Below are 21,331 nucleotides of genomic sequence, written 5' to 3'. Positions count from 1 at the left end.
GGGCCTCTTTGAAAGGAGGTATGGGGTATGGTAGACTTCATCCATGTGCACAAGAGGAACTGCCAAGCCAAACCATTCTGCTGCCGCCGCAAATATATTTCTCTTGCCTCTGGATTGACAAGCATGGGCCATATGGTACCCCTTGAGGACTGGATTTGACCCAGAAGCACCCAGTTACTGATTCTGGCGCTTAAGGGGCTCTATGTTAAGAGGCAAATTAATCTGATTTACTTGAGCTTGAGAAAGAGGTCCTTTCCTTTTACGGTCTTTTTCAGGGAGCCGGAGAGCACTGTTACTATCAAGGCGGTCTCCGTGGGGAAGCAAACTCTTTTGCGGCTCTGTCCACCTGCCACGGCCTCCAGTAAGTAGCAAGCACTGAAAGAGGGAAGCGAACCAGTGAAGGGGGAATCCATTTCTGTCAAACACGGCCGGTCCTGTCATTGGGTAGAATGAAGCAGCCTCCTCCAGGAGCTGTGTTCGGATGCCATGAAGGGAAAGGGATGCAAAATGTTCCATTTAAGATTGTAATTTTTACTCTTGGAGAGTGATGCTAGTGGGGTTCTCTGCTACACGTTCCAAAATAACTTGGCCAGCCTTGATCTGAAAGAGGGCAATGTTTGCTGTTCCATCTCACACAGCTACATGTCTTGAATTGGCCCTGCCAATAAGCCAAAGCACCTCTGGCACTGTGGTCTAAACTACTGAGCCTCTTAGGCTTGCTGATCAGAAGGTCGGCGGTTCGAATCCCCACAATGGGGTGAGCTCCCATTGCTCTGTCCAACCTAGCAGTTCGAAAGCACTCTAGTGCAAGTAGATAAATAGGTACCGCTGTGGCAGGAAGGTAAACAGCGTTTCCGTGTGCTCTGGTTTCCAGCACGGTGTGCCATTGCGCCCGAAGCAGTTTAGTCATGCTGGCCAAATGACCTGGAAAACTGTCTGTGGACAAACGACGGCTCCCTCTGCCTGAAAGCAAGATGAGTGCCGCAACCCCATAGTTACCTTTGATGGGCCTTAACCGTCCAGGGGTCCTTTACCTTTTACCTTTTTACTGTCAAGTTAGAGCTCGCCTTAGGACCTGAGAATATTATTTCCTCAGCAGTCCCCAAGGGTGTGTAATGTATGTGCCTCCGGAGATAAAATTCGCCTGCCTCCAAACTGGTGTGATGGGCTTCACTAGGTGCTAGCAGCGAGTACTCTTCTGTGTAATGGCTACGACTGACTGACTAACCTCTCTGTGTTTCTTTGCGCCTCTCCTTCAGCGGCGTTTTCTCCAACGGAAAGGCCACGTACCTTTTGGAGCCTCACAATTCACCTGAGCACCAAGAGGTAAGTCTTGGACCAGGCTGTAATTCCATCACTGCCACAGAGATGCCTCACTTGGGTTTCATGCCCAGAGGTGAAAGGAAGGCCGAGTGAAACAGTGCATGGATTAGCTTGCATTTTATTTATCCTGACTGCCCACCCCCCCAACAACAACAACAACCTCAACAACAACAAAAACCCTTTAAGCTCTAGGAACCTGTTCTAGGAAGAAGCTCGTAATAACAGAGTAAGACTCAGTGTGAGGTGTATGGAACAGAATGTTAGCTTTACAGCGCTGAGATCTTGAGTCAAATTTCCAATCATCTGTTGATCTCGCCGGCTGAACTTTGTTCAGTGATTCTCTTTCAACCTAGCCTACCTCTTGGGGTTGTTGTGAGGCTACAGTGGGACAACTCTACGTATGCTTCTGCCTCAAACAGCATTGAAGGAAGGGTGAAATACAAACATAATAGATGTGTTTTATTTTTTGCTTGGTTGGTTGGCGTGGCAAAGGAGGCAGAAGGACACCAGTTTAAAAACCATGAGGGGTGGATTCTTCCTATGGCCAGTGTTTCAAAGCAATTGTTTTGATTCCTCTGTTTTTCTTCATCTGCATGTATATTGTTCAGTTTATCATTGACATGCATGTGAATTAGGCTGTATATTTCAAAGCACGGATATCGCTCTCCCTCCGAGGCAAATGCATATGGTAGGTTTCTTTGCTGAACAGATAATTGAAAAGCCCCCAGCATTTGGCAGAGACATGCATGATAAATAAAAAAATCCACTGTAAGCTTAAAAAATTCTGTACCCACCTGAAACCTGTCCCCAAAGAAATCAAGTACTTCTATAGCGTTACATCTTGATGGTATATCGTATGGGGTGGGTGCTCAGGCATCTTCTAAACATGATTCCCCCCCCCCCCACCTGCATTGGGCCTAGTCCCAAACATTTCTTTGCACAAGGAATCTTAAGGAGTTTCCCAGGGTGCCTCCTTTCACTCTTGTTGCCATGGCAACAAATGGATGGAGATTCCAATTGCGTCTTTTCATTCCTCAGCTTCCACACTCTCACCCCTCAGCCACCACAGCATGTGGTACATCAGTGGCACAATATGCCCTTCTACCTCAGTGTGCCCTTTTTGAGGGATTGTTTGGGTGGGCAGAGAAGTTGGGTGGAGCAGAGGTAGAGGCAGAGAAGCTGATAGAATACAGGCGGTTTGTTAGCAAAATCTTGGATTAAAAAAAGCACAGTAATGGTAATATAATACAAACTTGAACTAGCACTCTCTGCCAGGGTCTGGAAATTGATTTTCAGCCCCAGGGCATTTGGGAGTGTGAATCAATAATAAAGGGCATCTGAGCATAAACAGGTTGTTCTTCACTACTGAATAACTACAAAATCCCTGTGAAGATTGACTCAGCAAGATTTGGGTCATCTGCACAGGGCTTCTACAGTTATTCGGTCAGGAGGAACAGGCTCAGAAGGCCTTTCTCCTCACCAATTCACAAACTACAAAGCTGTACACCCTGGTATAATCAGTTCCGAACCCTGGCAATGAGCCCATTTCAAAGAAATAAGGAAGCAAAAAATTAACTAAAGGGGTCAAATTTTCACCACTGTAAGATTTTGGGAGGGTCAATGGAAACGGGCTTTCTTGACAGAAGGTGCAACCTAAGGAAAGCTTGAGCCCAGAAATACCTCATACAGTTTTCATGCAGAAGTTTGTTGGTCCAACAATATTCACGTATACAACAGGTCCAGGAATTGGGGTAGTTTTGTACAACTTGAGACCAGCTCTCTTGGCTAGTCAAAGAGTGAGAATTATTGACACCGTTTCTGTAACCCCCTGTTAAAAGGATAGATGCCTGGGTATTAGCAAATGTTATCTTTTGTTGTTGCCTACTGCAGGGTCCACTCCCTCATCTGATCTACAAGACACCTGTACCTCGCACTGCTCAGGGTTGCACGGAACCAGGTAAACTTGACTATCCTCCAAAAGGACTTTGTGTACTTTTGTTGTTTAGGAGTTGGAGCAAATTTCCAAGCTTTGCATGTGAATAATCTTCCAGTCTCCCATGTATTCCCAAGAGGAAGCACATTAACATTGCAGTTGTACCTTGGATCTCAAACACCCTGGCTCCCAAACAAAGCGGCTCCCGAACGATCAAAACCTGGAAGTGAATATTCCGGTTTTTGAACGATTTTCGGAAGCCAAACGTCCAGCGCAGCTTCCGTGTCTTCCGATTGGCTGCAGGACGCTTCTGCAGCCAACCAGAAGCCGTGCCTTGGTTTTCGAATGGCTCCGGGAGTTGAACAAAATCCCGGAACATATTCTGTTCGAGAACCAAGGTATGACTGTATAAAATGTTTACAATATGGAACATGCACTCAGTGTTTCATATTTTGAAATCTGGCATGCTTTTTCTTTTAGGTATTCCTATGTTTAGATTATTATTATTATTATAAGAAGAAAATATTTCTCAGATTTCAAATCTGTGGAAATCCTAATTTCTGGATTCAAATTCTGAATGTTTTAATGCACATCTATTTCTTTTATTCTATTGTTCCCAGTGCTTATTTTAGGTTGGGGTCCTACTTTGTTCATTTCCTCCAAAAATATATATATTTATTCAGGTAGCTATAATGGTCTTAATAAATTATAAAACTGATGTTGCTAATTGGCTGGATCTGTTTTCTATTGCTGCAAGAAGAAAGGCACCTCTGAGCATGTACAGAGTACCCTCTTACTTCTGAGCAGAGATGCTATTTCAGACTCTATCCATGTGCGGGGTGGAGGGAGGAGAAATTTGTCATTGTCCATTTTAAGAACATCCGTGATTATTATTTCCCATTAATAAGTAAAGCTGTGTAGTGGCAGCAGCACATGTAGAAATATTGCTTTCAATTGTAATATATTCTTGACATACAAGCCTCCTGATTTTGTAACTGGACCAGGTATGTGTGATTTTAACACACTGGTACAATAGTTTCCTTGCTTTTAAGCCACATTTTGGATGGACATTTTGCACCTATTTCCTAACAAGCAGGAATTCACTCCCGCAGTCTCTTCAGCCATAAAGTACTTCATCTTAATAAGTGCAGACAAAAAAGGTGAACAGGAGTCATTTGCTCCACAGTGAATAAGCAGTGCAGATAGTACAGAATAGAAGTACTTTTACTGCTGGAATAAACAACGGTCCTTTCTATTACTATACTTTTTCCTGGTTTGGAATGTGCTTTTGGTAATTCTTAAGATATAATTGCAGGATCTATAACACACCCTGTAATGATTTTGGGGCATGTCTAGACTGCAGATTTAAATTACTATTGCCTTTGGGAATTATAGTTCTCTTCAGGGGGCTGGGGAGTCCATGCATTACTAGCAAATACTTATCAGCACCTCACCATACTTTGAAACTGCTGGGCCTGAGAGGTTGAAGATACATATGCCCTCACTGGTACTCTGGTACCATAGACACCTGCCAAACCTATCAGGTGCCAAACGTATCATGCCAGACTGCAAATGATGCTGCAGGAGATGTCCAGCACCATCAAAGACACTGGCCTTGGCACTCACCCCTGCCCACCTGGGCCTGGCAGCCTTGCATGGTAGCCCAGTCATGCTGTGCGGGAGGGGTCCAAGCCATATGATGGGATCATCTCTGCTTACTGGAAAATGGGGAGTCACATCCCTCTGGGCCAATTATCAGCCACAATCAGCCACCACTTGGGTCCTGGGATCTGCAGATTGAAGGCAGTGGACGAGGCATTGCCCTGTGTACATGCATCGCTGGGGTTTGTTGGCATGGCTGTGGTGTGTGTACAGGATCATGTGGGTGGCAATTGCAGTTGCCATGTGCTTGGGATGCTGGTGTGAGCACGTGCTTTTGTTTACAGAGTCATGCTTGGCTGCGCTTGCTGTGCACATGTGTCAGCGGATTGCCTGGTGGGCAGAGTGTTAGGAGTGGTTGTTGGCAGCAATGCTATGGGCACCATAGGCTTGTGTTGTAGCCTCCACTGGGCTCAGGTGCTTTCTGCTGGCAGAGTTTGGATGCAGCTGGTTTTGCACTGTCGTTTTGCCCACAAAAAGGCAGAATTCCCATCATTTGAATGGCTCTATAAGGGTAAAAGACCCCTGACAGTTAAGTCCAGTCGCAGATGACTCTGGGGTTGCGGCTCTCATCTCACTTTGCAGGCCGAGGGAGCCGGCATTTGTCGGCAGGCAGTTTTTCTGGGTCATGTGGCCAGCATGACTAAGCCACTTCTGGTGTAACGGAACACCAAAACAGAGCAGTGCACGGAAACGCCGTTTACCTTCCTGCTGGAGTGGTACCTATTTATCTACTTGTACTTTTTTGGCGTGCTTTTGAACTGCTAGGTTGGCAGGAGCTGGGACCGAGCAACGGGAGCTCACCCCGTCACAGGGATTCAAACCGCCGACCTTCTGGTCGGCAAGCCCAAGAGGCTCAGTGGTTTAGACCACAGCACCACCCATGTCCCTTCTGTAAGGGTATTCCAGGGAATTCCCTATCCCCTCCAGAGATCATCAGGATGCAGTGTTGTCATTTTATAGGTGAAAAGCCAAAAACAGAGTCTTGGTGCCATCTCTGGCTTCTTCCAAGCGCAACAACTTCAGTTCTCTTTTTTGTCACTGAACAGAATTCAGTGTTCTGAAATAAGCCTGATCCTGTGAGTTAATTTATAAGTCTGCCAGTTGAAGGATTGGATGTACTGGATGCACCAAAAGCTACTGAAACTTAATGCACTGCATGTGAAAAGTTCATTAATGGAGTTGTGCAAAATTAGAATAAAAAATGAAGCTAAGTTTATTGGAAGCTTAAGTTACATGTAATGAAATGGTTAGAACTGTGTAGCTCTACACCCCCTCCTCCTGCCCCTACTATAGTGCCAGTCAGTCTGCCAAGGGCAGAAGGTCTGTCTCGCCAGCCCTCACTTCCCATAATTTCAATTCGGGGGGGGGGGGGGACATGGCCTGGCAGTGAGCAGCTGCAGCAACCCAGATGGTGGTTCAATAGCCTATAGATGCTCTTACCCTCCGAGTAGTAGGTCAGCCAATCTGGAGCGTGCTTGAGAGCGCAATCTGGAGCCTAAAAACTGCTTCAGGCTCCGAACTTGCAGCGTGCTCTTGAACAGTTGGTAAAGAGACAGCTCCACTTAAAACAATTTCCAGAGGGAAAGTTGTGTTTAGTCGCTTGCAACAGACACACCAGGGAGTCTTCTTGCGCCTTAAAAACCAACCAATTCATTATGGCATAAGCTTGGAGAGGCAAGAGTCCACTTCAACAGATGCCTGAGGTGTCAGCTTCCAGAGGCTTCTTCCCCGAGTGGCTTCTTTCTCAGACTGCTCTTTCTTTGAGCAGCTTATGCCAGGATTCTTTAAAGGCAGGTACCAGAAGAATGGTTCTGTACTTGCAATAATCCTATACTGTATGTCCAACGGTATTTGTACTCTTAGGATGCCCTGTCTATATTATTTTGCCTGCCCATCTGCCACTCCTTGTTCTTGCAAATCGAATGGTCAGAGTCGTCAATAAAGAGTGATTCAAGCTTAGGCCCTCCTGGCAGACCCCTCTCTGGAAAACTCAGCCACATTGCAAATATTCCAAAATCAGATTTCTGAAACAAAGGTTTTTGCCGACTCTTAACCAGTCGCATTTCCTTCTTCTTAGCTCAACTACCATGCTTCTTTTGTATTTCCTCCCAGTATGCCACGGGAGCCCATGTCAGGCTGGATTGCATGATAGCGTGGCTTCTGGGTGGCAGCTGATCAGATGGTTTCTTCCTTCAAAGGCATGTCCCAGAATTCTTCCGGGGAAGCCATGCCAGTTAAAGTGGTGTCAAAGGGTTGATTCACTTGCTACTTGTGTGTAAGGTGTGTGAAAAGTATGGAGTGGGGTCATAGGCTTAGCCTAACCCCTGACACTGTGTTGTCACCTTTCAAGAACCACCTGTTGCATGGAGTCATCTGTAAACAGAGCCTAACATGTGCACTCCTGACTATCCTCACTGCATGGAAGCACAACCATTGAGCACATCAGGCTTTCTTTATAAATAGCAGCATGGAGCACATGCTGGTTGATCGATGTAATTTTGAAGACTGGGTTAAAAGCACAGCCCCGGTCCATAGACCACACACTTACGTCTGATGCTAGGGGTGGAGAACTTCCGAGGCTTTGCATTTCGCCTTTGACAGAGCTGAAGCTACGGGCGGGGTGGGGTGGGGTGGGGTGGGGGGCTAGCCAGGAATTTTGCCTCAGGTGAAGCCTCCAGAGGGGCACTATTGAGGCTCCCAGCCTGTGTGTGTGTGTGTGTGTGTGTGTGTGTGTATACAAATGTGTGTGGGGGGCACCAAACTGGGTCTTTGACCTAGGTGAAATAAAGCCTAGTTTTGCCCCTGCCTTTGAGATACCCCCACAGGCCACAAACTCATTGTACTTTTGACTGGCTGGAATGTATCATTGAACTGTGATAATGCCACTTGCTTGCTCAGGAGGAGGTGTGGATACCACTGACCATTAGTATGTGGCTCTTGGAAGATTACCCAGGGGCAAAACTAGGCTTTATTTTACTGGGTCAAAGACCCAGTTTGGCACCTTCCCCATGTGCATTTGGGTACACACACACACACACACACACACACAGGCTGGGAGCCTCAATGGCACCCCACAAGGTAATGTGATATTTGGGCTGGAAAAGTTTCCTCACCCCTTCCCTGCACACAAATAACTCATGAATGAGTCCTAGGGTCCTGGGTCTAATATTATGCTTTTGATTCGGGGTGGACGGGGGACGACGACTTCCAGGCAGGCTTGAGGCCTAGCAGCCTGCTTCTTAGGAATTAAGCAGCTGTTTCCTTTCTCCCTCTCCAGTCATGCCCCTTTCCTCCCCCTCAAAATCTGATGTGTACCCGCTCTTGCCCCCTACCCAGGGTGTTTATTTGCTGAACTGAACTACTACATTCCATCTGGGCTCCCTAAATTGCGACGCCGGCGGCAGGTATGTTTACTTCTCGGGCCAGCCGACTCCGCGGAAGCACAGGAGGTTCGGGATCAAGGGAATCCATGCGCCTTAGAGCTGTGGGCCAATGGGAGGTCTCATGCTTTGCACGCAGAAGGTCCTGGGTTCAGTTCCTGGCATTTCCAAGGAGGGCTGGGGAAAAGCCCTGCCTGAAATTCTGGAAATTTGCTGCCACTCAGGGTAGGCAGTGTCAGATTAGACCAACCAGTAATCTGACTCAGGGAGACAGCTTCCTGTGTTCTTTCCACACAATTTATGAAAAAAAATTGAATCTCTGTGCTGGTTTGTCCTCAGTCACACACAGTCCTCTCTACCACCACCTCTACCAAAGATAGCCTTGTCTTGCAACACTATCATACTTTCCCCAGCGTTATTATGGATCTGGGAAAATGCTGTTTCTCCTACCTTGGAAACTGTGTTCCTTTAGTGTGACCATTAACCACTGTCAAAAAAGAGTGAGTGTCACTTTGGCATAGCTGCCATTGAAAAGCGAGCTGTGGAAAGTATTGTGCAAAAGCTAAGATGCAGCTGGGACCTACTTTGACTGATCTAGCAAAATATTATGATGGCATTCCAAAATATACTCTGGAGAGCGTTTCATTTGCACAATGCATTCAGATCTCCTATTATGAGTGTCTGCAGACCATTATTTTTGAGAGAAGGGGTGAGTGGGCATGGGAGGAAGGGTTGGGTTGCATATAAAATCTATGTCTGTTGGTGGGGAGAGCGAGGTAGTTCTAAGAGGCCCAAGTAGTACCTATTTGACCTTGCATTCTTCTCTCCACCCTACCGCAGGGCCTGTAAGACAGAGTTGTTCTGCCTGGCCTTTGGCTTGGAATCAGCATGATCCCCTCCCCATCTTTCCTTTTCCTTCTGTGATGGGGACCTATTTGGGGACCTCCCTGGCTTTTTTTCTGGCCCACATAGGACCAGTCTGGATAGTTGGCCTTGGTGAAGATTTGACGTTTTCTCCCCACGAACAGTTTTTGATCTGGGCTTCCACTGAAATGAGGCTGCATTTTAAGTTGTATTTTAATCCTGTTTTTAAGATGTATTTTAATCAATTGTTTTTATACCTGATGTTAGCCTCCCTGAGCCTGGTCTTGGCCAGGGAGGGCGGGGTATAATTAAAATTTATTATTATTATTATTACCCAGGTTCACCGAAGTCACCGGACTGTCCACAGCGAGACCAAATTCATTGAACTCATCGTAGTTAATGACCACCAGCTGGTAAGTGCTACCAAGAGGTGGGTCCAGGCCTGGGAAAAGAAACTGAGATGGGTGTACTGTGTTGTGATTGCAGACCTCTTAGAATGGGTCATAGGGAAGGCAGCCCTAGAACACAGAAAGAAAAATAAGCCATCTCACCATAGGTACACCTGCCAACGCTACTTCTTTGAGCAAGTGGAGAAACAGTGCTTAAGCAGATCTCTTTTCCAGTCCCACTCTGTAACCTGATTACCCATCTCTTTTTTAAAAGGCATGGTCAGTTTGTCCTTTGCTGAGGTTTTCTCCTCTACAAAGGCACTGATAATTCATTCCTGCAGGATCAGTGTTAAGCACCATATAACCCAGTGACTTTGCAAGCTAATGAAAATGAATCAACAGCTAGAGCAAATCAGAGCTTCACACAAGACCTTAATTCAACAAAAGGTTGCAACTTGCGCTGCCAAGCTGGGTTTGCCACTGGTGTTCCAGACGGACATACTAGCAAGTGAACTTTTTGTCAGCCTGGACAGCTGCCATCACTGTCAGGAGGGCACCGCCCCTCTGTACCAGCCATTTCTGCTTTTTGTTCTCACTCTTTTTCCAGGGAATCCAGATTACATCATCGCCAGTCCATTGCATTCCAGTGTTTTCAATATTGTCCTCCCACCTTTTTCAGGCCTGATTTGTATATTAAATGCAGTTACACTGCCAACCTGTCTAGTATGAATTGACAAATTCAGACCCTTTTTCTTATGTTCTGTTTCAGTTTGAGCAGCTGCGTCGCTCTGTACTCCTTACCAGCAACTTTGCAAAGTCTGTGGTGAACCTTGCTGATGTGGTGAGTACAAGGGTACATTGCAACTCTGTCCAAAATGGAGTCATAATGTTCACTTCCCACTCCCCAAAAAATGAGAATTATCAAGGCAGGAGATACTCTGCCCCATGGGAAAGGATTCTATAGGGTCCTGCCAAACACGGGAGCTACTCCCCATCCCATGATGACCCAAAAGAAAATGAGGATATGAAGTATCAAGAAGGGAATGTGTTTTGCTTTAGCTTTGATTTGGCATTGCGGTTGTTTGTTTGTATAGCCCGCAAAGGCTTCTTAATGCCTGGGGAGGATGCCACAGGTATATGATGGCTGAGCCCCATTTCCCTTGAAGCAGGACCTCTGATTTTCTATTTCTGGTGCCCAGATCTATAAGGAGCAGTTGAACACAAGAATTGTGTTGGTTGCCATGGAGACATGGGCATCAGGGGACAAGATCCAGGTAGACGAAGATTCCCTGGAGACACTGAGCGAATTCATGAAGTACCGCCAAGATGCTCTTTCTGAGAACAGTGATGCTGTACATCTCTTCTCGTGAGTTTTGAATGGGAACCTGACTACCTTGAAAGAGGGTTGCCAACTTTTCACTTGTCCTAGCTACTGTAGCTCTGATTTTGATGCTAGGCTGATGGTAGGCTGAACATTATACATGTGTTCAAAGAACCCACGTGGGCACGAAACCTTGAACATCCCTGTCCCATCCTCCCATAACAGAAAAGTCCAAAGGGGGAATCTTTAGGTATTAGGGTGAATGTGCTTAGAATTCTCTCCAACTCCCATATTCACCCAAATGCACTCATCAAAGAAGGTGGAATCGTTGTAGATGGTACTGCTTTGCTTGTCTCCTCCACAATTTATACCCACATGTGTTCTTTCAATACATGAATAAGGCTATTCACAAGTAACAATGCTGATCTTCATGTAATGAAAAAGTTCACTTGCTGATTTCTGACCATTACACTTTTATACAGGCACAAGTTCAGGTCAGGCTGGTCTGTGGCAGCTTTAAGTGGCAAACCTTCTGGTAGCCAGGCAAATGGACTTCACTGGTACTCTCCAGTGTTGTAGCCACTTCCACCTGCAAGTCACGCTGCGAGTTATATTTCTTTTTAGAGATTTCCCAGATATCATTATTTGAGCTTTCTTGGCAGGTGAAGCAAAATGATACCTAGCAAGAAGTGAGATGCTAGAGCTCTGTAATTTAATTAGGATACATTTTGCAAGAGGTTGCCTATGAAATCAAACTAGAGCGGATCTTTTCCCTCTAGCATGATAGGCAAAAAAGCAGCTCTTAGTTAAAATTAGAATATATTGACAGACCATAACAAAACAAAACAGGGACAAACCTTCATTTCAGTCTTTGCAATCTAAAGTACAGTATACCAGTGCCAAATGGTATCTCCTTTTTAATGTGCATCTTGATAAAAAGCAAGGGCTTATGGGTGCAGACTTTGGAATCTGGGTGCTAAATGTGTTCTGGGGTGGGAACTTTTGATTCAAGGGGAAGAGCAAGGGTGATGGTGGAGGTGTTCATACCTTGACCAGTATGGCTCTCCTCAGCTCTTCCTATATCCAGAGACCACGAGCCGACATATGTGATTGCCTCTTTTCCACTACAGCCCTGAATCCATATCATCATCATCATCATCATCATCATCATTTTTAATTTGTATACCGCCTTTCTATCTTACAATACTCAAGGCGGTTTACAAGCTGAAGAAACAAAAAATGTACATGTTATAACAATCTAATGCAATACAAAAATGTGATAATAAAACATAACTTTAAAATAGGCAACCTCCATCAAAAAAGTAACATTCAACAATCATTAGAATACTATAAAATAATAATATCAACATATAAAAGTTAAACAGAAATCCACTCAACAGTTACAATAATATCTAAACTATAATCAATAAAACAACGGCAAGCCACAGTACATAAAACAATACAATGCACATTGAGAAGCAGAGGTTAGAGCAAGGCAGGTGGAAGGAGGCCTTGCCTGATGGAGTCTCTCCCCTCACAGTTCTTCTCTAGGCAACTGTTCTAGCTTGTAGTATGGGGATGAGGAATCTGTGGCCCCTCCAGATCTCCTTGGATTCTAGCTCCCCCCAGCCTCTGCTAGCATGGCCAATGGTCAGAGACTATGGGAGCTGTAGTCCAACAAGATATGGAGTGCTACAGGGCAGCCAGCCCTGCTGCAGTAAGTGAATAAGAGGGAAGCACAGAAGTACTGGGCAAGGCTACCCTTTCCCTCTCCTGTACAGTGAACCCTCCTCCTCTCTTCTTCCTCCAGCGGACACACTTTCAGAAGCAGCCGCAGTGGTACGGCATACGTCGGAGGGATTTGCTCAGTCACTCGAGGTGGAGGTGTCAACGAGGTGAGCGGGGCAGATACTGGACCTGGAATTTATGGGATGTTGAAAGTGGGGAACTAAAGCTGCATGCTCCTCCAATTCTGCCACTCTCAGCTGCCCAAGATATCTCCTAAAACTCCCCTCCAATTCTCTCCTGCTACCTCTGGAACTCCTTGAGCACCTCTATGAGGCTACCTCTCTCTCACTTTCAAAGCTTCTGTTTCTGGGAAGCCTTAGAGATGAGGAAGCTGTGGCTCTCTAGATGCTGTTGGGGCACCTAGTCCCAGTCAGCATGGCCCGTGGTCAGGGCTGATGGGAGTTAGGAGTCCAGCAGCACCCAGAAGGTCACAGGTTCCCCATCCCCATTCCCCCACTCAAATAAAGACTAGATTCTTGTACTTGCACTTGTTCACATTTATCTCTCATTTCTTTTTTTGACCTCTCATCTACATTTCGATTGGGGGGTCCTTGAGAAAGGGGTGTGTCTTGTTTGTTTACATTAGTCTGTAAAGCACTATAGACTGTTATGAGACTACATAAATAATTAGCATAGGAAATATCACAAGCAGGTGCTGATTATGCCCTGTCCTACTATTGGGTAGAGTGAAACAGCCAATTATGGGTGTAATGAAATGGCAGGAAATTGCTAACTTATTTAATTTAATTTATTTTTGCTGCCAGGGAAGGAGGAGAGGTGTTTGTGGGATTCTCTGCCTTGAGTACCAGAATAAGCACCTTGGCTGGCCTTGGGTAATTTGCCCCTTGGTTTGGTGGACGTGGGCTGCTCAGCCTCTATCTATAACTGTACAGTGGTACCTCGGGTTACATACGCTTCAGGTTACAGACTCCGCTAACCCAGAAATAGTACCTCGGGTTAAGAACTTTGCTTCAGGATGAGAACAGAAATTGTGCTCCGGTGGCGCAGTGGCAGCAGGAGGCCCCATTAGCTAAAGTGGTGCTTCAGGTTAAGAACAGTTTCAGGTTAAGAACGGACCTCCGGAACGAATTAAGTACTTAACCCGAGGTACCACTGTATTGGGCTGGCTCTGGTGCTGATCTTCCCAGAGTTGAATGCCCAAGGGAGGCTAGTGACCTGGGCCACTTGAGCTTTAAACTGGCTACAATAGGGGCAGAGATAAACCTACTCAAAGCAGCGCTCCACAAGATGAGCCTTGGCTTCCTAACATGATGTCATCTTCTTCCTTCCCAAAGTATGGCAACGTGGGAGCAATGGCTGTAACGTTAGCACAGACCCTGGGGCAAAACATTGGAATGATGTGGAACAAGCACCGTACCTCTGCAGGTAAGTAGCTGGGTGTCAGACTGAATGGAGAAATAGCCTGACCTGACCATAAGCAGGAGTCCACAGGGCGCAGTAGACCTCTAAGCATATTTAGACAGAAGTTACATGACTTCGGACAGCCTTGAGCAGACAGCTTATGCTAACCAGGTCTGGAGCTCCACAGGCTTTTTATTGCAACTGATCATCTAATGCCCCATCCCCTTGAAGAGTGGAGAGCTTCAAGGGGTAGCCCTCTGGTCTGAAGCATAGCACTCCATGGAATCTGAGTCTGTTCTCCCCTGGTGCTTAAAGCACCCTGTGCTGCTGGGCAGATACCAAGGAATTCAAGGCCCCAAGGAATGTGACTCAGGGATTGCTGTTTCTGGGGGTCCCAGTTTTGAAGGCTGTGACTTGTGGGCCTCATGACTGACAGGCTTCAGCTTAGTATCAGGGCCCAGGTGTGGGTTCAGGACCTCAAGAGCTTGCATCACTGGCCATCCTGATGCAGCTGGTTCATCTTGCTCTTCTGCATCAGAGTTTGGCTGCTGATCAGGGTTCAGATCATGACAGCAGGGAGCGATGACAGCCTCTGACGCATCTCTAAGAAGAGTGAGATTGCAAATATGTACACGCTCTGGTTTCTGAACTGGAGACATACTTTTAAGGCATGTCTGATCTCCTGATTTTGCCTTAGCCACTCTGGTGAGCTGCTCAAGAGCTGAGCTTGCTAGATCAAATGAAACTGCACCATTCTGCCATTTGTCTGAGATGTTACGCAAACAAATCAGTTTGCACTGTGTGAAATAGCTCCGCTAAATATAAATTTGGCCAATGGTTAGCTACTGGAGCAAAGGATCGGTCATCGAGCCTTGTTGGAGATTCTTAGTGCAGGTTCTACAGACAGAATTGCTGTTAATGGGATGTATTGTCCTAAGACAGAGGATGGGAAAAGTGACATCTGGGGATAACAGTCCTAGGATTCTTTGATTAGAAGAAGGGTCACCAATCTAAGGCCCATGGGCTGGAAGCAGCCCATGGAGGTCGTTTTACTGGCCCACGAGCCGCCCCTGAACCGGGCTGCCCGCTCGTGCGCTGCGCTAAACTGGTGCAGTGCAACGTGGGGACTCGCTTCTGCGGTGCCAGAAATCACAACTGTGCACGCGCAGATGGCAAAAATCATATCTGTGCAGATGCCAATGCCGAAAATCACATCTGCACAGACACAGACACCGAAAATCACAGGTGCGCTTGCTCGCATGTGCAATCTGGCGCACAGAGGGATCTCCGCAGGACCGATCCAGCCCAGGCGAGATAAACCTTGCTGACCCCTGGATTAGAAGGTTCCATTTGAACGAATAACTAGGGACTCTGGAGACACAAAGTGTAGGCAGAGAAAAGAGGTTGGTCACAGAATATACGCTTCCCAGTTCCTTAACAAGGCATCTCCTTCTTTTCTTATCACCCCATTTCTCTGCAGGCGACTGTCGCTGTCCCGACTCATGGCTGGGCTGTATTATGGAGGACACTGGGTGAGTGTGGGGAAGAGATGAGGCTCACCAAAGGGCAAAGCTGTCGGAGCAGTGCTTCACTTTGCAGTCAGGAACAGCATCCTCATTAATGTATGCCCATGGCTCTCTTCTCTAACCCACAGATTCTACCTGCCACGGAAGTTCTCACGCTGCAGCATTGATGAGTACAATAAATTCCTGGCTGATGGTGGGGGGAGCTGTCTCTTTAACAAGCCACTGAAGGTAAACCCAAAGCACTCATCTTCTTACCTATAGCCTACTGCCAAAGAATCTTCCGAGAGAGTGCAACTCCATTCAGAACCGGCTGCCTTGCCACTTCCCGGACTCGATAACTTGGAACACATAAAACCTCCCATCTTGTCTGGATCCAGCTTCATTTTCTTTGGCCTCAGTCCAGCCCATTAATTCTTCCAGGCACCGGTCCAACACCTGAACGGCCTTTTCCGATTCAGATGGCATGGAAAGATAGAGCATATTGATGACACCTCGTTCCAAAACTCCTGATGATATTTCTCAGCGGGTTTGTGAATATGTTAAAAAGCACCGGGGACAGGAGGCAGCACTGTGGAATTCCTCAGGTTCTGGAATCAGTAGAAAGCAGTATCCCCAGGCTCACACCTCCATGGCATTGGTTTGGTCCAGAAGGTGCTGTGGCCATCAAAAGCCATAGAGAAGTCAAGGGGAATGGACCTGGTTATCAATCAGAGCGAGCAAGGCAGTGTCCATACAACTGACTTGAGATCAGAGTGAAATAGGTCCAGACACTCGGCTTCCTCCAATAATAATAATAATTTATTATTTATACCCCGCCCATCTGGCTGAGTTTCCCCAGCCATTCTGGGTGTCCGGGCTGAACGATGGGGGTGGAGACGCTCCTTCAGGTATACAGGACCGAGGCCATTTAGGGCTTTAAAGGTCAGCACCAACACTTTGAATTGTGCTCGGAAACGTACTGGGAGCCAATGCAGATCTCTCAGAACCGGTGTTATGTGGTCCCGGCGGCCACTCCCAGTCACCAGTCTAGCTGCCGCATTCTGGATTAATTGCAGTTTCCGGGTCACCTTCAAAGGTAGCCCCACGTAGAGTGCATTGTAGTAGTCCAAGCAGGAGATAACCAGAGCATGCACCACTCTGGTGAGACAGTCCACGGGCAGGTAGGGTCTTAGCCTGCGTACCAGGTGGAGCTGGTAGACAGCTGCCCTGGACACAGAATTAACCTGTGCCTCCATGGACAACTGTGAGTCCAAAATGTCTCCCAGGCTGCGCACCTGGTCCTTCAGAGGCACAGTTACCCCATTCAGGAACAGGGAATCCTCCACACCTGCCCGCCCCCTGTCCCCCAAAAACAGTACTTCTGTCTTGTCAGGATTCAACCTCAATCTGTTAGCTGCCATCCATCCTCCAACCGCCTCCAGGCACTCACACGACCTTCACTGGTTCTGATTTAAAGGAGAGGTAGAGCTGGGTGTCATCTGCATACTGATGAACATCCAGCCCAAACCCCCTGATGATCTATCCCAGCGGTTTCATATAGCATTGTCCAGCCACAATGTTAGGATGTGGCATAGGGTACATTCTGTTGGTGTTGCGAGTATATGATTTGGGGTGACCCCAAAATTATTTGGGGATACATAGCTCAAGTTCTGTATTGAATTATATGTACATTGGCAAAGTTTGGTGTGGAGGCAGCAGAGATGAGATGGACTTGCATAGAAATGAAACATTTGAGTCAGATATGGTGCTAGTGCACCTCAAAGACCACAGATTTCTAGTGAAGTGGTGGCCCAGAGCTGCTTATGGGGTGCGCACTTCCACTGTCCTACTCATTTATGCTTATACTGGCAAGTACTCTTGTGGGCCTCACACTCTTTTGACTGTGTCTTGTGCAAAACCACTACAACCAACTCGAAACACATTGGGCTACGGCAGGGGTGGCCAACTTCCAAGAGACTGTGATCTACTCACAGAATTAAAAACTGGCAGTGATCTACCCCCATTTTTTAGGGGTTCAGGTCAAAGTTGTTCAGCTTTTTTTAGGGAGGGAAAAGCCCCGTTTTTAGGGGGTTCGGGAGGCATAAGTTGTTTAGCTTTGGAAGGGGAGGCGCAATGTTTTTACATCATTTTGGGGTCAAAGAGAAACAGCAACTCACTGAAGGATTGCTGGGGGGAAAACAGGCTCGGTTTGTAAACTCCGTCTTCCATTCTCCAACAATGGAGGGCAGGGAGAGAGGGTGGGGCCGGAGGAGGCCAACAATCAACCACGATCGACCAAAACCTTGCAGGGATCGACCAGTAGATTGCAATTGACCTGTTGGACATCCCTGGGCTAGGGCATCTCTTCAGTAACATTATTTTGGGGAGGAGGACTAAAGTGGAAAGGAGAGACAGCCATGTGCTGGGGGCTAGTTGCTCTCTCCCTCTCTCTCTCTCTCTCTCACACACACACACACATTTATCTGAAGGTCAGAAAGGCATAAATTGGTCTTTTTTTATTTCTTCTCCTTGCTCCCTTCAATAATCAATAGAAAGAAACCTGTTAATTCTTTTATAATGTTCAAACCCGGCAGCATCACCGTAGACATTACTTCTTATGTTCATGAAATATTTGAAGATTGAACCCTGGCCATCTGCTGATGATACTTTTGGAAGGGCTTTCCTGGGCCGTGTTAAATTTTTAATTTGTAAACTAGATTGCTCTGTCATTGCAAGCAGCAATGCAAGTAAGGCATTGTCAAAGAAATGAGTGGTCAACTAGGCTGCCGCTTGGTGCAGCAGTGGAGAAATTTAGTTTATGGAAGGATAACTTAACAAAAAAATGCCACTTCCATCTCTACTCTAACAGCAAACCTTCTCCATTCCCTCAAAATGGGGCCATGAAATGGGGGGGAGGGGTCAGTTTTGGCCTAGTGCAAAAAGGAGGTGGGGGTAGAATATCAAGGTATACATGCAAAATGAGAAGATGGCTTGGAGGCCGCTAAAGATTTAATCTCTTTTCTGCCCCCCCCCCTTATTACAGCTCCTTGATCCCCCTGAATGTGGTAATGGATTTGTAGAGGCAGGAGAAGAATGTGACTGTGGGTCTCTGGCGGTAAGTGTCAAGTGGGGCTGAAACTGCCATGTGGGTGGAGGTGGGGTGACGTGGGGATGGCATTGCTGGACTTGGGCCTCTTATTCAGTCCTGACTTCTGCATGCTTATGAGCTCCTCATATTATTTCAGGAGGCTGGGGTATTTCAGGAACTTGGTGCAAGACGCAGGCCTTGGCATGGGCAGCTGACTGGGGCTCCAAAATATCTGGAGAGCACAGACTTGTGGAAGGTTATCTGCCATAGAGGGGGAACAGTAGATAGTGAGTGGGGACAGAAAGTAGTGGTAGAGGTTAGGAAAACAGACAAGGCAAAGGTGAACACACATAATGGCAGTGTTTATCTTGTTGGCCCCAGACCCTGAGGTTACTGTGCCTTTAAGGGCAAGAAATTGTACCTGGAAGATAAAGGTAAAGGGACCCCTGACCACTAGGTTCAGTCGTGGCCGACTCTGGGGTTGCGGCGCTCATCTTGCTTTATTGGCCGAGGGAGCCGGCGTACAGCTTCCAGGTCATGTGGCCAGCATGACTAAGCCGCTTCTGGCGAACCAGAACAGTGCACAGATACGCCGTTTACCTTCCCGCCGGAGCGGTACCTATTTATCTAATTGCACTTTGACGTGCTTTCAAACTGCTAGGTTGGCAGGAGCAGGGACCGAGCAAAAGGAGCTCACCCCGTCACGGGGATTCGAATCGCCAACCTACTGATCGGCAAGTCCTAGGCTCTGTGGTTTAACCCACAGCGCCACCCGCGTCACCTGGAAGATACTGCATCACTAAAGCACTGAGGTGGAGACTGGGACACATGGCAAAATTCTCTCAGTGAAAGCCTTGGAGGAACCTGACAGTCTCCAGTCTCAGCATAAAGGGCCCAGTTCAGAATTCAAGGCACCCATTGTTAGACAGGGTTTGTTCCAGCTCTGATCCAAAATTCCCAGCGAAGTTAACATCTGGCTATTCTCTTTCTCTCTCTCTCTCTGCTTTGCCCCCTTGAAGGAGTGCTCCAAAGGTGGGGGGAACTGCTGCAAGAAATGCACATTGACACACGATGCTATGTGCAGTGATGGCTTGTGCTGCCGAGGCTGCAAGGTAAGGGAGTGAGATTGGCAGCAGTGGTGAGGCGGGCGGGGGGAGGTGTTCCCACAGCTATAAGCTCCACTCAGAGTCTACTTGGCACTAGTTTCAAGCGAGGCACCTTTTTAAGGAACACTGCAGCAGATGAAAAATCAGCTGTGCCTGTGGGCGTGCTGCACACTAGGCCAAAGCACAGTGGGCACTGCCCATGTGAGGCATGAATTTTTATTGCACAATTGTCTGTGGTTTTCTACAAAATAAATCCAGGCAGATAAGGCATCATACATCACATGCATATCATACATACACACATCATGCATGTGTACGTATGTGTATGTGACACACTCCCCTTCCAGGTCATTAGTCTACTCCACAACTGCTTAGCTTCAGCTGTCTTATAGAAGCTTCTAGACTATTCACAGGGACTGAACCCCAACATGTTGTGTTGTGTTGAAAAAGTCCAGCTCTAAGTATTACTGTGGGTCCTAGGCATGAGGTGAGTCTTTCTGCAACCACTTGACTCTTTGGGTGCTTCCAGACTGTTGCTATTTTTGGCTAGGATTCAGTCACTTCCTGGCAGATTCAGACAGTGGCATAGCGTGGGGGGCTGGTCGCCCTGGGCGCATTTTCTGAAGGATGCTTGACTAGGCGCCCCTACAACAGCCATCGGAGCCTGACTCTGGAGCTGCGGAAGCAGCTTCCTTTTGTGCAGCTCCACTTCCGGGTCAGGGAAAAAACAATGCTGTCCAGGGTTGTAAAGACTGCGGAGAAAATAATTGGGTGCACTCTTCCCACCTTGGATCAAATCTATGCTTCCAGGTGCCATAAGAAAGCTGCCGAGATAGTGCAGGACAGTGCGCACCCTGGAAATGATCTCTTTCAGCTTCTGCCTTCTGGAAGAAGGTACAGGGTTATAAAGACTAAGACTAGCCACCTGAGAAACAGTTTCTATCCAAATGCGATTTTGATTTTAAACACAGTGTAAGGTAGTCTCTATGGGAGTATATTCAATTATGGGGTAGCAGAGTTTTTAGGGGCTAACCAGGCTGGGATAGTTGGGATAGCAGGCTTGTTGGTTTTTTAATGTCTGATGTAGATTTTTTTCAATTTTGTTGTTCTGTATGGGACAATGACAATAAAGATTATTGTATTGTACCTCTGACCTGGGGGTGAAGTGGAGAGTCGGTGGCAGAGAGCTGCCGCCCCTCTCCTGGGTTGGGGCACATGCAGCTACACAGCAGCGGAGAGAGGCTTCAGGTGCGTAAGGCACCCAGCCACGCCTCCTCCATCTCCCAGGTCAAGCCTGGCCCGAGGGGCAGAGAGAGGTTGCTGGCACACAATGTGCACAGCCATGGGTCCTCCACCCCCTGGGTCAAGCCTGACCGGGGAGGTGGGGTGGGAGAGGCTGCGGGTGCGTGAGTGAGAATGCAAGGCGAGCTGCAGCCAGCTCGCTCTGTGCCCTGCCCGCCTCAGGGGCGTCTGCTGGCCCCGGGTGGTGTTTGGACATTCTCAGGAAAAATGTCAGGAAAATGCACTGGAATGTGTGGGATAACAATGTCCTCTAACCTCCCTGCAATCAAAGCAGAATGAATTTTCAATAAATAGCCGGTGTTGTTTTA

General features: G+C 47.2%; 1 protein-coding gene across 7 annotated transcripts in view; it reads left to right on the top strand.

Annotated features, from left to right (window-relative positions):
- The window catches only part of ADAM11 (ADAM metallopeptidase domain 11), a gene marked incomplete at its 3' end in the record, with an annotated part of 84,394 nt that overhangs the window by 35,922 nt on the left and 27,141 nt on the right, over positions 1-21,331 (top strand). For all 7 annotated transcript variants that reach the window (XR_013978547.1, XM_080976671.1, XM_080976670.1 and 4 more), the window contains 13 exons: positions 276-361; positions 1,260-1,326; positions 3,214-3,280; positions 8,255-8,322; positions 9,501-9,575; positions 10,321-10,392; positions 10,751-10,917; positions 12,683-12,767; positions 13,956-14,046; positions 15,503-15,554; positions 15,677-15,776; positions 18,571-18,642; positions 19,635-19,727. Coding sequence is in view for 6 of the 7 variants with exons in the window: in XM_080976671.1 (XP_080832797.1) it covers positions 276-361; positions 1,260-1,326; positions 3,214-3,280; positions 8,255-8,322; positions 9,501-9,575; positions 10,321-10,392; positions 10,751-10,917; positions 12,683-12,767; positions 13,956-14,046; positions 15,503-15,554; positions 15,677-15,776; positions 18,571-18,642; positions 19,635-19,727 (1,095 nt within the window). The remainder of the gene's footprint in view (positions 1-275; positions 362-1,259; positions 1,327-3,213; positions 3,281-8,254; positions 8,323-9,500; positions 9,576-10,320; positions 10,393-10,750; positions 10,918-12,682; positions 12,768-13,955; positions 14,047-15,502; positions 15,555-15,676; positions 15,777-18,570; positions 18,643-19,634; positions 19,728-21,331) is intronic.

This window comes from Podarcis pityusensis, assembly GCF_964106645.2.
Source record: "Podarcis pityusensis genome assembly, chromosome: 13".
NCBI classification, from domain to species: Eukaryota; Metazoa; Chordata; class Lepidosauria; order Squamata; family Lacertidae; genus Podarcis; species Podarcis pityusensis.
The sequence above is the reverse complement of the archived record's forward strand: the minus strand, read 5'-3'. Positions and strand labels throughout refer to the sequence as shown.